Source organism: Pelecanus crispus, chromosome 15 (assembly GCF_030463565.1).
Source record: "Pelecanus crispus isolate bPelCri1 chromosome 15, bPelCri1.pri, whole genome shotgun sequence".
Lineage (NCBI taxonomy): Eukaryota > Metazoa > Chordata > Aves > Pelecaniformes > Pelecanidae > Pelecanus > Pelecanus crispus.
The window spans coordinates 2,244,931-2,263,735 of NC_134657.1; the positions used below are offsets into that span (position 1 = coordinate 2,244,931).

General features: G+C 44.4%; 1 protein-coding gene across 1 annotated transcript in view; it reads left to right on the forward strand.

Annotated features, from left to right (window-relative positions):
• The window catches only part of SPEN (spen family transcriptional repressor), a 66,937-nt gene that overhangs the window by 30,916 nt on the left and 17,216 nt on the right, over positions 1-18,805 (forward strand). Inside the window, exons 4-7 of the mRNA XM_075721626.1 lie at positions 13,126-13,286; positions 14,511-14,711; positions 15,581-15,732; positions 18,113-18,238. Coding sequence (XP_075577741.1) covers positions 13,126-13,286; positions 14,511-14,711; positions 15,581-15,732; positions 18,113-18,238 — 640 coding nt within the window. The remainder of the gene's footprint in view (positions 1-13,125; positions 13,287-14,510; positions 14,712-15,580; positions 15,733-18,112; positions 18,239-18,805) is intronic.

Here is an 18,805-nt window from a genome sequence, read left to right on the forward strand (position 1 = left end):
TCAGGGAAGTTGAAGCTGCCCGTGTTACTTCTCAGAAGCCAGGCTTAGTCTGAGGGATCCTGAAGGCAGGAAGAAACCTGCCTCCTGTTCTCTTCCTGCTGTACGCCGAAAGAGCAAGGGGAAATCAAACCCTGAAAAAGCCAAACAAAACAGGGAAACCGTGTAGCGCGACAGGCCGTGCTGGCTGCCTCCCTCTGCGCGAATGGTCCAGATTCCCCTTTCTTCAAGAGAAATGCAACTCGGATGTGAATCATCGCTAAAATAGATTAGAGGGATCGCAGTCTAGAGGTGCCTGCTTGTCTCCACCGACGAAGGGAGTCTAGACGGCTCAGCTGGAGACACACACATTACAGGCACCAAAAGGTGGGGGAGAGGATTCCCGTCATAAAGACCTTTGGAATAATGGGCAGTTGAATAATTTCTAATGAATATTCACGTGGGGGGATGAATAGCAAAAGAGGAAGGCTGTATAGAACGCTTCCGGAAAAAATACCAGTCATTATGGTGATCAAACAAAAAAATCCAGCCGCCGCCTGTGTTCGGTCATACATGTTTCCATTAAAGCACAGACAGAGCGTCCCTTCACGTCTTAAAAGGTCAGGCTTGCAAATACAGCAATGTGGGTTTTTTTCCCAAAGAGGATGTTCCTGGCTCTGCCGGAGGCGTGGATGCAGGCACTGTAGTATCTTCATGAGGAGAGCCTTCCCCTTAAAACCGAAGCTGGGAGAACAGCTCTCTTCGAGGTGTATTTGTGAGACCTGGGCATTAACCTTAAAAACAACTCTAGGTAGAACATGCTGTGCTTAAACTAAGGTCACAGGGATGTGAATTCATGGTAAATAAACCTTATTGGGGGAGAAAAAAAAAAGATTATCGTCCCTCAGTCTTTGCCCATTGACTTAACCGTGTAACTGATGCGCTTGGGTTTGCCCTCAATGTCCAAGCGTCAAGCGTAGTCTGCCCGTGACGCCGCACGCGCCGAGACCACTAATGGTGGCATCAAGGTTTTAAGTGTGAAAGCTTCTTAGCGGCGATTAGATATTCCTCTCCGGATCATTGCGGTCAGCTGGTAATGCTGCGTGGGGAAGAGGATGTGGCACGTTTACGAGTGGAAAATCACAGACTCGGAAAGAAGTGAGGGCTTCGATGTTGTGTAGAGGAGAAACAATTCACATGTGCCAGGACGTAGTCCTAATTTTAAAAAATCTTTAAGGGGAGCAAAAGCTGGGTTTCCAAAAGCAGGAAAAGGGAGACGTGCACTGTGTAGATGCCGTATTAATAAAAACTGTGAAAACCTTGCGTTATTATCTATTAAGTGCCTAACACAAGAACAAAAATAGCCCTTTTAGTGTGCGTGGCATTAAAAACAAGACTTCTCCGTGAACCCCCTCCTTCTTGCAAGAATCAAAGGTAGGGGACCTGTTCTTTTGTTTCCTGACGCTTGCTGGGTTTCAGAAACAAACACCCCATCTCCTTCCAACCACGAGTTCTCTCTCCTGTTTGGGGAAGTGAAATGCAGAGCTTTTCAAATACTTCTCTTTGAAAAATGTCCGGGGTTCAGCGTGCAGTTGCTTTATTTAGCTCAAAGCGATGACTCTGGCTAGAAGACACTTAGAAATCTAGGATGGCAGCAGAAGTACCTTTTGGAGAATCCTTTCTACGAGAGGGAAGTGGTTTTCAGGGCCGTCTCCTCGCTTCCACAGTTGCCTTGTATTTTCCACAGATGCCCAGAAATCTTCGTCATTTTTATATCTGGGGAAAACTATGAAAGCCTCATCAAACACTTCAGGAAGGGGAATAATGAAGGCACATCTCCAGCAGATCCTGGCAATAAGGGCGTTCACGTATTTTATTCTCTTTCATCCGTTTGAGAGTAGAAAGCTTTTCTAGCGCGATAACCTGTGGAAGAAGGGCACCGTTCTCCTCCGGAAAGTGAATTCCCGAGAGTGAGCCGCGCTGGCTCCCCACGGACAAATGGTGCCGGGCTGGGCCGATGGAGAGATGCAAAGTGCCCTACTTATTCTGGCTGCTACAGGTTTGACCTCCTTGTATCATCTGACACCTCGTTTGGTAAGAGGTTGCTGCAAGATCTCAAACCCTCAAATTATGTAAGATTTACACAGTTGCTTTGAAGTTAGTCCCTCCCTTCAATGTTTGTTTACTGCCTGGTATGCCCTGTTGTCTGGATTGTGAAGGATGAATAGGCACAGAAAGGAAGCTATCGGGTTAGTGCAAATTTTCTGTTCCTCTCCGCTCTCTAAATGCGCGTGGAGCTGGGTTTATCCCTCTTTCGGGGTCTGGGAATACACTGAGGACATCCTGCGCTGGTCGGGGCTTTGCTGGGTAAATGCTGGCGTGTTTTCTGTTTGTTTGTTTGTTTTGAGGTGGAGGGAAGTGAGGAATGGCTTGTTGTGTTTCTCCAACAAATAGATGCTATCTAACAATTATTTCAGAAGTAGCTTATGTTGGTTTTGCTTTTTAGTATGCAGTTTCCCTGCAACTTTTAGAATCAACGTGTGAAAAAGGGAAGATGCTTAATTAACGCTGTATGTGTGGCTTGCAGACTGTGCCTCGTTGTGCTGCTATGGTTTGGAGGTTTTAAAGTCTGCTCTCCGTCAGCACCAAATCCCGTACGGGAAGCAATGCAGGTGGGGCACGTGGGTTTTGTGTGTGGGAATTCCTCGGAGGACTTTTCTTCTGTCCCATAATCTCCAGCGTACTGGCTAAATTGCCTCACGCTGCTCCTCCTTTCCCAGCCCTGGTACTGTACGCTGCTGCTGCCACGTGCTATGGAGGCCAGGGATGTAAAGACAGTCGGTCCGGGGCATTTTTCATTTGCATTTTTCCCTACTTTTGCATTTTTCCCGCAAATATCTAAGCCCTCACCCTTGCTTTACGATCCCTGGTTAGTATGATGGAACTGTCCCGGGCTTTTTGGGAAGGGAAGCAGGATGTGCATCTTCATGTGACGGTCAACAAAAACATCCCTGGACTTCTGAGCATGTGGAGGTTTAATCACTAAATCGTAACAAATACTGCTGAATTAAATTACACTAAGATGCTTTTTCAGAAGTTACTCTTAAGAGACAAACATGAGGACCACTCTGTCATGGTACTGGTGTTGTTTTTTTGATTTCTAAGGCCGGCGTTACTCTATATAGTTGCTTGACAAATGTAAAGACACGTTTTCCCCACCAACGTGATGAACATCCTCTAGGCTATAGCACTTTACCTGTTTCATACAAAGATTGCCCTTTTTGTTTTATTTTTGTGACTTAAGTGTTTTCTACCCATGTGAAATTTCACAGAAAGTTCTACTTTTAGTTGTATTTTTATTTGCATGTGGGCAGAAAATGAAGTAATTCCCAAATATAGTCCTAGCCAAGAGATCCATCTGTTCTCTGCATTTTTAAATGGCAAATTAATCCTTAGCATACAACTCATCAAATGTCTTCTCTTTTATAATGTATGCCGCCTGAGATCACAGAAATGACGTTTTTTTTTTTCCCAGGCCTTCCATTTTAAGTAGTCCTTTACGTGAGAATAACAGCTACCGTTCTGGTTTGACAAAGCGCTCGTGCGCATCTTCCAGTTGCTGTAGTTGGTCTACAAAAGGGTATTAAAAAATTAAGCCTCCAAAATTATTCTTCCCTCCATCTCTTTGGCGTTTCTTTAAAAAGCTGTAGAAGATCGAAATTCTGTTTGGAAAACACCCTTAATAAACGTCCTTATTTCTGATGGAGAATTAGGGTGGCTTTGTCCGTTTTCTTTTAGATTTTGCTCTTTGGACAATGGTGGCCGTTTTTAGAAGTGCTAAACTTCCACAGCATTATCTGCCGTAAATGGAATTTCTATATTAAGCTTTGCGTGTTCCCAGTTTTGCTTAAGAGGCATTGTTTATCAGCTGTGTATCTTGGCATGCCTTTCATTGCAACTCCCATCCGAAGAACAATTCTATTTGTTTATAGGAGAGGATGCGGCATTTCAAAACGCTCCGAATCAGGAATTTCAACAAATGGCATTTTGTGTAGCGCTGAAAGAGTGCCTTGAAGAGGGAGGCGATGATCTCACCCGCCTTTTGGCAGGGCAGAGCACAAGGTTAGGGGCTCGCTGCCCGCGCAGGCAGGGAGAGCGGCCCCGGGGAGCAGAAGGTAAGGAGCGGCCGAGGGTGGCGTCGGTGGGGTGTGCGTGGGGCCGGACGGCAGAGGAACGAGAGCTGTCAGGGGTGTCAGCTGTAAAAATAGTGCCAGGGTTGGGGGGGTTAAAGGAAGGTGTGATGCTTTTCTAAAACAAAAAGACAGAATTAATTCCATGTGCCAGGTTTGGGCGGCGTTTAAAGGAAGGTGTGATGCTTTTCTAAAACAAAAAGAATTAATTCCATGGGTCTGTTTGCCATGATCTGCCAGCAGCTTTATGTTAAGGAAAACATTTATACCTCTGCAAGACTGGGATGACCTGGAGGCGAATCGGAGCTGATGCTTTTTTGGTTTTAGCCTATGTCTGGAAAAGGCTTTTCTTCTGAAAAATGTCCAGTGCTCAACACAGTGTCAGTATAGTTAAGGCCAAATGCTTTAAAAACTGTGTTAAGAAGTGTTTATTCCCAGGAAATCATTTGACAGTACTTTTAAGGCAAAAGAAGTTGCTTTTTGCTCCTCAAGTAAACATGTAGTAACAGACTTGGACGCAGCAGTGGTTGCATTTTAAATGGCACTTCACTACCCTGGCTTATAGACAGTACTTGGAATAGGGTTGGTGGTTTTTGTTTTGGTTTTGGTTTGGTTTTGGGTTTTGTTTTTTTTTTTTTTAAATGCTTGGTAGATCCCTTCATGAAAGCGGTGCAGTTGTTGTTTAGCAAGCTGCCTTTAAATGTTGCTTTCTCGGTATTTTGAAAAGATTTGGCCTCCCGCGAGGCAGGAGATCAAGTTCCTCAGCCTGCTCCCTCGGTGATTCATTGAATGACCTTGGGCAAAGCCCTTGGCCTCTTCTTACCTTATTTTTCCATCTGCAATGCAGAGGTGTGAAGACATGCCTACCTCCCATGAGTCTTGAACTAAAATGTGTTTTTTTTAAAAAAAAAGATTTCATGCACTCTGAGGTGACAGTTACAAAATACTAATTTAGATCGTCTGCAGATAGCTGGCAAAAGCTGTTTACTTTAACAGTATTACGCTAATTTTGGCCAAAGGGCTGAAAGCAATTTTTCTTCTAGAACGAACAAGCTGTTCCTCTGCCATAGCGGTGAACTCTGCCCCGCCGTTTTCTTTTAAAAGCCGCTGCGATCGCAGGCTTACCAGTGCCGGCAGCCTTGAGCAGCAGCTCTTCGCAGGCAAGTCCCGGCGGTGCTTGGAAGAACTTGGCTGAAGCCCGGCGCAGTCGGAGGAGGTGGGAGATTGGGGTGGCCGCAGTGGGACTACTCATGGGCTGGTTCTTGAGCCAAGGCTTCCCTCGATGAAGGTGATGTTAAAAAACAGAGGTTCTCTGGGCTCGCACATTCTCACACCCACCCTTTCTCTTCCCTCTTCGCATCGGTGGAAGTTTAATTGTGGGAAAGCTACGCCGAAGAGCTGCCTTTGTACTTCACCCTCAAGGCCTCGATGACTTTAATCTTTCCCAGCACCAGGCTCCGTCACCGTGGCCGTTTTGCTGAGAAAGCATTTCCTCCGGCTTCCCTTTTGGAGTGTGAGCGGTCCCACCGTTCCCCGGGAGCATCCGTGTTTCGAAAAGGCAGTGGTTGGGGAGGCAGGCGCCTCCAGCCGCTCCCAAGTTCAACACCAAACCCATCCACGGCCGAGCTGACAGCCAGCGCGGGGAGCAGAGGGCTTGGATAGCGCTTCCCAGCAGTAGTAAGCTGTTGTGGCTGCTGAGTCAGCTGTTTGTTACGTAGATAGGCTGATGGGTTTGTAACCAAGACATTTTGTTTTTTCCAGCTTAGTGGGTTTTTTTATTCTTGGCTGTACCAAGTCCAAGCCTGAGGACACAGGGACGTCGGTCGAGGAGCGAGCTGGTAATGCTGACTGTGGGTTGGGCGCCGTCTCCATCAGCCAGACAGGGATTAATACAAACATACATATTTTTAGCGATTGTAATAGATTATTTAGTTGCAGGGAGGAGTTAAAAGGAGCCCCTGGCTGTCTTGAAACTCTCAGAGCATGTGGCTCCAGGGGAAAGGTGGTTCTGGCGGTGGGAGTAGTCCTCCATCCTCGTGAGCAACATCTTCATCCCTTCCGTGATTCATTTCAGCGTGCTGTTTCTCATCAAAGTTCATGTGATGAAATGACTACAGTAAATATATTAATGTGGCCTGTCACAGAAACGAAAATGTGATGTTAATAAGCTAGTCACTTGACGTGGTTAAATGTATAGTAAATATTATCTGGAGACCGTATCTTAAAAAACTTACTGGTCAAAGACTGAAAAAAATACTGCAAACAGCCTGTGTTATTTGGCCAGCTGAAAGACGGCGAGTCGTCATGGTTGCGTTGCTTTCCCATGGCCTTTAAACATGTAATGTAATGTAATTTCTTTCAATTTAGGATTCCAGCCTAGCAGGAGATTTCTTAAGTCTCCTTTCTGGGTGTGGTAAGAGAGAAAAAGTTAAGGGAAAGAGGATGTCCTAATTCCACTTGTCGGCAATATTTAATGATCTTTCTTCAGAGCAGTGAATGCTTTTTTTTATTTGTTGTGCACTTTTTGACTGTTTTCCGCTCACACGCAGTAGTTTGGTTTTTTTTTTTTTTCCCCTGACCCTCGGTAGATTGTTTTATCATGGCTGTGTGTTGTTAAATACTTCTGAGGCTGCGTGTGTGACATGTACAAACCGAAGTTCCTTGGGTGGCAAGTTCTCAGCGGCTTGAAAGGGCGCCAAGAATGTCGTGCAGTCGCGTCCCGGCGTGCTTTGCACCGCGAGCTCCAAAGGTGCTGGAGGCCGGGGTGATGGGCACGGGGTAATTACAGCGAGAGGATGCGAGGCGTAACTCTCGGCTCGCTTTCTCCACCCTTTCGTGCCGAGCAGCCAGAGTCTGCTTACATAGTTATTTAGAATGTAAAGCTTTGTTATGAAATGGAAGAGCAGAGTTCAGGCTCTTTGTGGTATGCGCGTGTGGGCTGAGCCCCTTCAGCTGCTCTCCTGCAGTCTGCAAAATATGGTAACGACTTCTTACCCCTTGATCTCTTCATGCAAACAAACTCGAGATGTTTGACTGGGTTTTCTGATACCTTTAACTTCAACAACTCCTTTTAACTAGGAAAAAAACTCCCCGTATTTATTTCCTCAGATGTGAGAAGCGTTGTTTCCCCCACTGCCCCCCTTACAGATACACCGATGCGGACGGGTGTTATGTGGGACACCTCGTGTGTACAAAACAACTACCTGCTGCTCGCTTGCATATTCAGGTCAGCGTCGGAATCGGCTCCGACAGAGAGATGCTGACCCTCTGCCCAGACTTCTTGAATTTTCATCGTGGTTATTCCTCCTTGAATGTGGCAGAACAGCCGTCTGGATTGTGGGAGTGACCTGGTGGTGTCCAAGTGCTGGATGTTGGCTGGCAATACTGGGGTCTCTTCAATTCTTTTTTTTTTTTTTTTCCAAACGAGACATTTGTGCATTCAGGATACTTTGACCAGTTTTCTGGCGCTGTTTTCCCAGGTCCAAGAAATCTAACTGGCAGTTTGTTTCCGAAGCCTATTGATGATATATAAATTATCACAAGGATTTGTGTCTTCTGGGTAGAGCTGATCAGCACACAGCACTGTCACTAGCCGACTTTTGCAGCTGGTGTTTTTTGCAGAGATAGCATCTACGGTGACTTAACTGTGATCTGGAAAGGGAGGGACGAGGGAAAAAAAAAAAAAGAGTTCCTGTTGCTTCCGACTGTACATTAACTTTGAATTTCCTGACCCGACTTGGGAATCTGCTGCTGACATCAGCCGTGAGAATAACCTGCCGTCAGCTGGGACTCGTGCTGCGGGAGGTTGTCCTGTGTTATTGTCCTCAATAGATCTTTCTAGTAGATAATCTTTACTTAGAGATTATTTTGACAGGGTACTGAATCATAGCTGATCTAGGCAGAGTTCCTGATTTCAGTTAATTTTGGCAGGAAGAAAGGTAATCGCTCTGCATATTTCTGTAAAAAGAATCCTGGATCATTTACCAGTTCTGGTTAAACATTTTTTGAAGGCAGCTATTTAAAAAAAAAAAAAATTTTTTTTTACTTTTTTCCCTGCTGAAATTTGGCATGTGTTCCCTCGAAAAATGAAAAGGGTTTCCAGTGATTTTAAGTGGCTTGTTTCTTAACTTGCTCTGACAATTGGAGGTTGGTTTTAGGTTTTTTTTTTAAAGCCTGAAGTTTGGCAGCGCATCGCCCGCAGCACGCGTTAGTGCTTCTTTCTGCTTTATTTTCCACGCGGGCCGCGGTGTTTCCTGCTTGCCATAAGGAGGGTAGTCACCAGCCGTACAGCTGACTCAGCGTTCTCAAATCAATTTGCAGAAATGACAATTGTCCCACATTTTAAAATTGCAAAAGGGTAGGGCAGGTTGTGAGATCCTTGATTCAGCGCAGCTGCCATTGACGAAAAGCAGCGGGTATCCTGTTCCATCGACTGGTTTGGAGTCTCTTTTATCTCTTTTTTTGCCGGGGAACAAAGAGAACGGCTCACTTTGTGTTCTTTGCTCAAGTGCTTTCATTTTTCATACATGAACAGAGCGTAACTTTGTAGTTAGTTACTAGAACTGCAAAATGCAATTACTTTGAAAATGAGATATTTCTGTGGAAACGAGGACTGGTAATGTAGGATGCGCGCACCAGGATTTGAAATGTCATCTTTGCAGTTGTAAGTGAGAAAAGGAAAATTCCGTGTGCTAAATTAGCTGCAGCGTACTGACACAGGCCATGGTTGGGGCCCATTTTTGTGAGCTGAACCCCATGGCTAGATTCTCACACAATGAGTCTTTGGGACTCAACCCATATGGATAGAACGTGAAGACTGGATTATGAATAAATTTTATGTCGATTAATACACAGTAGGTACGTAGAAAAATACTGTGAGTGAGAACACACACATCCTAGGTACTTGTAAAACACTGTAGGCAATTATGGAGGGCAGATTAATATTTTTAAAAGGGCTCGTAAACTACTCTTATACTAGAGCGCACGTGTAAGAGAAGGATGTTATGTCCACCTCCTTATTAAAGTAAGAGCAATCTCCTTTAGAGCTCAGGTTTTCCATCTGGTTTTGCCAGCAGTAAAATCAAAAATCTCCATTCTACAGTGCTACGATGCTATGATAAAAGCTGGAGTGAAATGAATTTGAGAAGCTGTCTGGGCCAGACAAAAGAGCATCTGGAATCCTTCCTGGTTAAAACTTCAAGTTCTTCATAAATGAGCATACGTCACCAGAAGTCTGCAAACCGCCGAAGAGGCAACCGAAGCTGTAAGCCCGAGATGTTTAAAAAAGCAAATTCCCAGCACGGGCTCCCTCTCTGTGAAACGCGTGTGTTGTGACAGCTCAGGAGATCGGTTTTGCTGCGTGCTGGCATTCTGCGCCGCTGAGTTTACATGGATGTTGAAGAGCAGGTTTTCCCGTGTTGGGAAAAGGCTGTGTGCCAGAGCACGCTCTGCTTCTGGAAAAAATCATTGTGGGTTTAATACTGTTAGCGGAAGCGCAAAATGAAGTTACAAAGCCATTTTCTTTATGCCATTTTTGGCCTGCCCCAGGACCTATCGATTACTTGAAACGCTTTCTAGAAGCAGGGTATCAGAGCTGTGGTTTTAACCTATCTGTTAATATTCCCATGTTAAAATTTCCCTAGCTTGTTTTTCTAAAACTGATTTTGCTGGAAGAATTTTCAGTAACTTATTTCCTGTGAGTTGGCAAAGGACAGTTGTTTTCAAAATTCCTCACAGGGAAAAGAAAAGCCATATTCTCATTTTAATATTCTGGGAACACGTCTTTGTGCAGCTTACGTGCTTTAGTTTTGTATATTTTTAAAGCTGGGGTAGTTGAAAAAGAGTTCTGTTTTTCTGCTTGAGACTGCACATAATTCACTGTCAGATGCTTTATTTTGATTCTGCTGTGTGCTATAACGGGATGACACAGCAGCTATAATTAACTCTTCCATCATTCTCCTATTCACAGAACTTAAAACCTTTGACTTACTTTTGAATTATTATATCCACGTTTCTTCAACTGGAAAAGCGATGAGGCTTTCCCTAAAGAAAGGGCAATTGTTCTTGCTACGGTTTTTTTTTCCTTTCTAAAAACAGAGTCAGGAAATAATGAATTTTTTTCTGGAATGTCTCAGAAAGTCTCAATTTGCTTAGGGACACGTATCCCTAAAGCTCCCTGGGGAAGTGGAAATTATCAGCATGATCCTTGTTTCCCAAAGTCGTGTGGAATTCAAACTCTTGTAGAATTTATCACCCTGTTAGACTGCTGTTTCATGGCTCGGACTTCTTACAGTGTTACCCGGAGATCTTTTTTTTCCCCAGGAGAATGCTGTGATTTTAACAGTATGTTCCATATTTTAAACATCCTCATTAAAAAAAAAAAAAAAAGCTAAAAATAGCCTGGTGCCATTTTAAAGCACTGCTTAAATAGTAATTCAATGCTGCCTCTTACTTAAAAGATACAGTCTTAGTAAATTAATATATAACATGCTTCAGGAAGTATGTAGTTGATCATAATACTGAGCATCACGATGTGAGGAGGGAAAATAAAAATGTGTATGGGGCAGAGGCTTCCTGCAGCCCTAAAAGTCTTATTTTAGCCTTCCCCAGGGGAATGGTAAACCACGCGGTACTGCTCTCAGCTTGGGAATTATTTTCAGATTCTCCCCACACACATTCCCTGACTATATTTGTGTATTAAACTAAGTTTCTCTATTCTTTGCCAATTTATTTCATAGTAGTAGGCGACTGCTGATGTTACCCCTTGAGACTACTGAAGGCCTTGTTCACGTGGGGCCGCGTTTGTCCTCCTTTTCCCAAAATGCTGTAGAGGAGAACTCCAATGTAATGAGGGCTTGGGGTGATGCAGCATTGCCAGAGTTAGCAGAAAGGTAGGAGGCAGAACGGGGTAAATGGGCAAAAGACGGGGAGCGAATTGCAGCGTGCTTCACTTGCGGCAATGAAGTCGTTTATTAGGGCACGAAAGCAGGTTGCACAAACGCGGGTGAGGCAAAAAGAAAGGCGGTTTACGAATTCGGCAGAAGAATGAGGCTGTGAACAACGGGCACCTTGGTGGTAGGAAATTGAGAGCTGAGAAACGCAAGGGGCTGCAGGTTGGAGGGGAAACATTATCGTGTGTGAAGGAACCGGCTGGGAGGTGCCGGGCGGCTGCCCCTTGGCGAGCGTGTAGCAGAGCGCTGCGCGGAAGAGGAGGGCAGGAGGAAGGCCTCAGTTTCTCACTCCTTTTCTGGCACGGCTTTATCTCCTCTCCTCTCCCAAAGCGACGCTGAGCTTCCTCCTCCGGGGCCGGAGCAGTAGGAGGAGAGCGTGTGGGAAAGGCACCGACGTGCGAAGCGGCTCCACGTCAGCTGGGCGGGAGGGCTGTAGGGAGAGGGTGAGAATGGGAGGAGAGTTTCTCATGTTTATTATAACTTCTGAATCTTTGACCTTTTTCTTTGGTTTTGTCTTGGTCTGGCGTGGTTTTTTTATCCTTCGATTGTTTGCAAGCGTTTTGGGACGGAGATTGCCTTCTCCTCTGCGCCTCCAAATATAATGGGGACAGGGCCCAGGGGCTTTTAGTAACGTGCCACGGCTCTCGTTACGCCAGCATGTCCGGGGAAAAAAAACAGTTTTCTGGAATGTTTTAAGAAAAATGACTCTGTGGCTGTTACCCATGCGTTACATAAACTGTACACCCACAAAAAAGGAGTGTAGTAGAAGAGGTCTCAAAATCCAATCGTGAAAATGATTAGAAGCCTGAAATGGTTTCCCTGAGAAGAGACTAGAAAAAGGTTAAATGGTTTAATGTGGAGAGGCAATATAAGAAGCCTATGAAATAGTTTAACATAAGAAAAAGATAGACTTGCTTATCGTTTTTCTGATACGATGTGGAGAAGAACATAAAAATGAGATTGAAAGCAGCAAATCTAAAACTGACAGGGTTATTTTTGTACGTGGCAGATCTCCCCCCTCCAGCCTCCAAGTTAAAATTCTGGCAGAATTTTTTAGAAGGCTGCTCGTGTAACGGAGAACGAGAGTCTCCAGGGTTATGTCAGACAAAATTATTTTTAGCGATGTTATAAGCCCTCATGCCTCGGGGAAGAAATCAGCCACTGAAGAAGATGACGTGTCCCCACTGGGCACGCTTTAATAATAATATTCTCTGTATTTCTTACTCTCCTGCAAAGCATCTAATGATCTGCACCGTCAAGAGTCAGTGGACTAGACTGACTCCCTGTGTGATCTAATATGCAAATCCTGTTCTGCTGTAATTATTGTTTATAAAAGATGTTCTGGGGTCTGAATTCTTCATACCCTGAAGTTGGCTGTTGAGGCTGAGCTTGTAAACAGTGTTTGGTGGTTCATACATTGCCTAGGTTATTCCTGAGCAAAAAACCTGCCGTGATTTTCTCGCACGACGTTTTCATATCGTCAGAGGTATGGATCTTTTAAAAAAGATGTGCAGGAGGCAATAGGGAGAACTCCAGGGTCAACTCTCGGATTGACAGCGGCGCCTGAGAGCACGATAATATTTGTTTTTTGTACGTGCGAGCGTGGGGAGAGACTTGCAGGCATCGGCAGACCTGTGTACCCTCTCTGTGTTTCTCCAGTCTTTCCACACAGCTCCTAAGCTGATACAACATTGTATTACACTTAATTAAATCTCTGTTATTGTCACGGTGCGTAACAGGATCTGTCTGACATTTTACCCATATTTCAGTTTCCCTGACTGTCTCCTCTGAGGGCTTTGTAGGAGAATATTTGTAGAATGGCTTAAATTCCTGTATGTAACTGGGCTGTGTTACGGAAACTGGATTTTCTGCATCAAGCAAAAGGAGAGAGAAAGGCCCGTAGATGAGCAAAAACTCTGACGTTTTGCTTTTTAATTAAAATACCTGTGTCCTCTGGTCGCTTTGCCTCTCCATGCACTCATCTGTCGTTTCCTTCACGCCGTTTATAGCAGTGACTCCAGCAGCAGCTCGAGCGACGAGTCCCCGGCACGGTCAGTTCAGTCGACAGCCGTCCCAGCGCCTGCATCCCAGCTGCTTCCATCTCTGGAGAAAGATGAACCCCGGAAAAGTTTTGGGATCAAGGTTCAGAATCTTCCAGTGCGCTCAACAGGTAAATTCACTTGGGAAAGTGAAATAGCCAGAAAAGGAATAGGAAGCCGGTTAGGGACCGGTTAAATAACCTTTATCGTGTCTTTGGCACGGCAGCCACGTGCTGCCTCTGAGGACAGGATTCTCTCTCTGCTTCTGCCTCGGTTCTTGTGTGACGGTGGGAAAATTGCTTAATTAGTGACCATCTGTGAGAAATCCTGCAGGTCCCTAGCTCGAGTCCCTGGGCTTGAGCACTTACAGCTACTGGAGCTGGTGCTTTGAAACAGTAATGTGGATTTCCCCAGGGAAAAACCTGAAGCGTCTCAATTTTTTCACTTAAAGCTTGGACCGCTTATTCTTGCCATGCCTCAGTTTCTTTCTTAATCCAAAAACTTCAGGGTTTTCTGTTGCAGCGTTGAGTGCTGTAAAACACCCACGGGCATATTCGTAATGGCATCAAATATTGCACGGTAAATAATGCAAGGAACCACACACTGAGGAGTGTGCACGATTGCTCTCCATTCCCTGTGCTGAACGCAGGAGAGGTCCCACAGAAAAAAACCAGCATGGGGTCATTTGTAAGACAGTTGTAACATAACTCATGGATACAGAGGCACTGGCTCGATTAAAATAATACGTATTAACTCTGTGAGCAGCATACCTCACAATGTTAATATTCTTTGTATAGATTTTACTTCTGTAATATTCCTTGAAGTGATGCGATGCCAAGGTGAATGCCCCACAGATCCCAGGCAGAGATTGTGTGGTCGTGAGTTTGCAAAATCTGGTTAATCTGCGTAGTTACCTCTCTGAATTGACTGACCTGAATGCTGTGTAACTTGGATCTCCGTTCCAGGTGCCTCATCCCAGCTTTGGAAAACTGCTCTATGCAGCATCCGTGTGGGATTATTAATGCAGTAACACTGTTTATTTCTTCTTCATCTTGAATTGGATGTCTCTGAGAAGTAATAACCATACACTGCCAGCTGCAGCCATGTGAAACCTTGCGTGTGTAGTTTCTTGGGTTTAAAAATCAAGGCAAAGAGAAAGATCAGCCAGAAGCTTTTGACAGTGGCAAAATTAACACCCAAAATTAAAAAGGCACTTCTGTGAACACTGAGATTCAGGTTAAACTGGGTGAAGTCACATTTCAGAAGGAAGATCAGGTTTCTTCATGACTTTTGTGGTGCTGTTAGATTGGTAAAAAATATGTTTTTGTAGTACTAATGTTTATTTGTTGGTTTAGATACAAGCCTTAAAGATGGACTTTTTCACGAATTCAAGAAGTACGGAAAGGTGACATCGGTGCAGATTCACGGGGCTTCTGAGGAACGGTATGGACTGGTGTTCTTCCGGCAGCAGGAGGACCAGGAAAAAGCACTAAATGCCTCAAAAGGAAAACTTTTCTTTGGCATGCAGATTGAAGTCACGGCCTGGATAGGACCAGGTAAGGTCCATGCCCTTCTTGCGCTGGAGATGTGACCGCACTGGGCATATTCACGGGCTGTTGTAAAGAGGCAGCATAGGAGTGAGAAACATTAAAGCTGCCTTTCTGCAGAAGCATAATTTAAAGAAACTGCGAAATACGCCAGAATAAATTCCAGAGCAAGAAGAGTGGATGCGCTTAGGTCAAACAGGGAGAGAGTTCCAGTCTGAAACCTCGGAGAAGGAAACCTGCCATCCTCTCAAGCAGTAGGATCTGCTGGCTGCTGGAAGAAACGATCTCATCTTCCATATCTCAGCAGAGCAGAAGCCAGTGGGTGGTGTAAGCATAGCACTGAGTCCTCAAAGGCTCGGTTTTTCTGCTTTTAATTAAAACAGCTAACGATGGCTGCATTTTTGAGGCTAAGGCGGTGTAGCCCGAATGACAGACCGGTGAAAACTATAGCATTGAGCATGTGGTTGTCAGTCTGTACTTCAGTTGCTTGTTTAAAAATTTATTTGTGAAAACAAACTTCTTCCATGTGCAGCTCCCCCCCCAAGCACGGTGAAGCCTTATTTGAATTCATGGTAAGCATTAATGTTTGTTAAAAAATATCTAGAGAAGCAGCTGGAGTATGCAGCGACTTTTCACCTGGGGATGCTCAAATTCCTCAGTACTCACTCAGTGGTGTGATGCAGAGATTTCAAATTCTGTGTAAATAACACAATTCACAAGTGTAGTACTGCGTATTTTTGTCAAAGACATTGGTTAATCGTGTTCAGATCATATCTGCTCGTCAGGAAGTAGACTTGAGCAAACAAATTGATGTGAACCGAACCCACATGAAAAACACCTCCGTGCGTTACAAATTTCTTGCTCTCTTTTGCTTCTAGAAACAGAAAGCGAGAATGAATTTCGTCCTTTGGATGAAAGGATAGATGAGTTCCACCCAAAAGCAACGAGAACTCTCTTCATTGGCAACCTGGAGAAAACAACCACCTACCATGACCTTCGCAACATCTTTCAGCGCTTTGGTGGAATAGTGGTATGTGAATTCTCTGTGCTGCGTAGGGTGTCGTTGCCTGCTCGTTCTGTACAGACCTCTAGAGTGCTACGAGCAGTGGTAAATTGTAACGCCCATGACAGATAATTCAGTCTTTATATAATAATCTGAGTCATTCGTCTTCCTAGAATATATCTGAAAGCTTTTCTTTGCGTTCAGAGTGAAATCGTAGCACACGTGTATGGAGGGGATAACTTAGCAGTAGAAACAGTGCTAGGAGCAGTCAGCAGAAATGCGTCTTCTGCTAGCTCAGAGCATTTGCAGAAAAGCCTAACTAGGTAGTTGCGATGTAAATACGCCTGGTGTTCTTTTCATGTTGAATTGGTACAGCTCTGTGAAGTCTCCGTTTCCTGTTGATTTCTGAAACAAAGGGGTTAGTTGCTGCGTGTGGAAGTAGCCGTCAGCTATCCCAGTCTGTGCCCTGACAATAGGGCAGAAGAGGCGCAGAGCAGATGGATTAGTGATGGCACATGTGGGATTTGGCTTTTCAGCTGAGCAGGCGTGTCTGAACGAGACAGAGCAGCAGTCATCCCCCTCTCCTCTCCTCATGGCTGCTTTCTATCAAGTCATACCAATATTGCATTTAAGAGAAATTTTCAGAGAAGTAAAGTAACTATCCACAGTCAGTTTAATTAATTGAATCTGGGCTTCAGCAGTGATAGTTTCTGTACTCACTGGTAGCTGTGGCTGCTTATGAACATGCTGTGCCTTATTCATTCTGCTCTGAAATAATTCTGTAACCGTTAAGGTATCGGTCACACATGCCAGGAACCCCATACGTACTTTCCCCCAAAAAGAAAGGGAGGCGTGCTTCCACATACGATGTGGACAAATATAAAATTTGCATTTTATGATGCCTGGCAGCTCTTGTGCATCCAGCCTCCTCTGTGTCCTTGACATCAACACTGATTTATGAATTCAGGCAGTGTCTGTGGCTCAAACCCTCTTCTAACGTTACACCAGCAGAGCCGTCCTGGTGGAGATGCTTATCAGTAGTGGCGCACTGTCTTGTAAATTGGCTTTTCTGTGAAACAGTGCTGTCTCATCAACATTATTAATCAGTCAGGATTCGGCAGCAGTGCTGCCTTGCACAGTTTCCATGAAAACTTACAATCTCAGGTGCAAAAGGGACTGGCTTTATAACCTTTCCCATGGGTAATGAGCAAAGTAATGATATTTTATTTGTCTGTCAGGAGGAATTGCTTGCTGAGGGTGGGTGGTCAAGTATAATTTGCCACGGTTGCGATAGTGCTACTTCAGACTCTTGGAAATGTAGTCCTCTTAGTATTCCACTTAAATTATTAGGCCAGGGCTATAGAAGTCTAATAGTTGTGTAAATCTCCCTGTTTACTTCTGTTTTCCCAGATGAAGAGCTCTTGGGTGAGACCGTATCAAACTGCTGCCTTGTCCCTAAATTTATTAACCATGAAATTAGTCTGTCCTGGATGTTGGAGTGTTTGTGCTTAAATTCGTGTGCTGGCATTGGCATGTAGCTCACAAAGGAAACTTGCGCTGTTTAAACAAATAAAATGAAACACTCCACCTTCTATTTTCAGCTCAGAATGAATCATAATATCATGAGTTTGTTCAGAGGCTTTCGGTACATTTGCCAGTACTAGTGCTGAGCTTGAATGTTAACCAAATGTCAACTCCAAGCTTGCTGTTTTTTTTAAATTGATTAAAATCAGCCTTTAGTAGGCTTTTGTAGCTTCTTCATGACTGCGCTTACTTTTGAATGGGCCTGTGGTGGCTTGGGATCAAATACCAGCAGCGATAGGCCTTGAGGATCTTTTTTGCCTTTGCCATGTCAGCGCCAAGTTGGTTCAAGAGATGACTGCAGCATCACTTTTGTTTCTAGGAACAGGATGGATCATGTTTATTTGGAGAAGAAACCCCGCTTGCCTCTTGGCTCAGAAATGAGGATCGGAGCAGGCTGTTTTCTCTTGAGCCTTTGCAAGCAAAAATTAATCCACGTTTCTTTGATTCTGACTTGTCTCTTCTTGACATAATAGTAACAAACGAAAGCTACTGTTTGTTGATCAGGTCAGGTTTACTTCTGCGGGGTTGAATTTTGAATCTGCGTTATGAAGAGCTTTCCCTGCATCAGTAAGGATTTGGTTTTGCCATTGAATGAGATACAGCAGAACAATGAAGTTTTTAACCGTCTGCTGTTTAAATCCTCTCTCTGAAGAAAATATCACTGAAAGAGTGCTTGCCATGCCATGTGTGTGGCTCAAAAAAAAAGTCCACTTGTGTGTGTCAAAAAAAAGTCCACTTAGATCTAATTGACGCTGTTGAATGAACGTCCTTTTTGGCCTGTTGCTGACTGTCGATTGTTTTGTTTTCTTCTCTTTTTCCCCAGGATATCGACATTAAGAAAGTGAACGGTGTTCCTCAGTACGCATTCCTGCAGTACTGTGATATTGCAAGCGTGTGTAAAGCAATTAAGAAGATGGATGGGGAATATCTTGGAAATAACCGGCTCAAGGTAAAGAAATCCTCCCGTGGACTGTATCCTTCTCCTTGTTACTTTGGTTTACAGCATGACAGGCTATTTTGCAGCAGCATAGTTTACGGAAGAAAGGTGTTTTTTAATGCGTAGGTCAGATCAGAGTGTGATGCTTTCCAACCACCACTGTAATTGGGATTAATCAGCATTTTTGTCGGCCGTCTCGGCAAGGAGCCCCAGGATTGAGTAGATTTGGAGACTGACATTCCCTGGCCTTGAAGGTTCGCGTCTGGCGGGGCCGTGCTGGGAGGCTGTGCCGCTACTGATGATGAACGGAGGCTGTCAGTCCCCAGAGCTGTCAACCTGTCACTTTTCAGAAGCATTCAAATTGTAGAAGAAACAAATGTTGTCAAACACTGTATTTGTTTAAGCATGCAGAATTATTTTCGTTAATTGCTATTTGATTTTTGTCTTGTGTGCACCTGCGCGAGATGCTAATTTTAGAAAACCGGTACAAATGACTAGCTTTTTTCAAATAACTCTTTAATTAGGCGTGCTCTGTTCAGTTAGTTTAACACTTGTGAATTGTACTGATGGAAGTTTTGC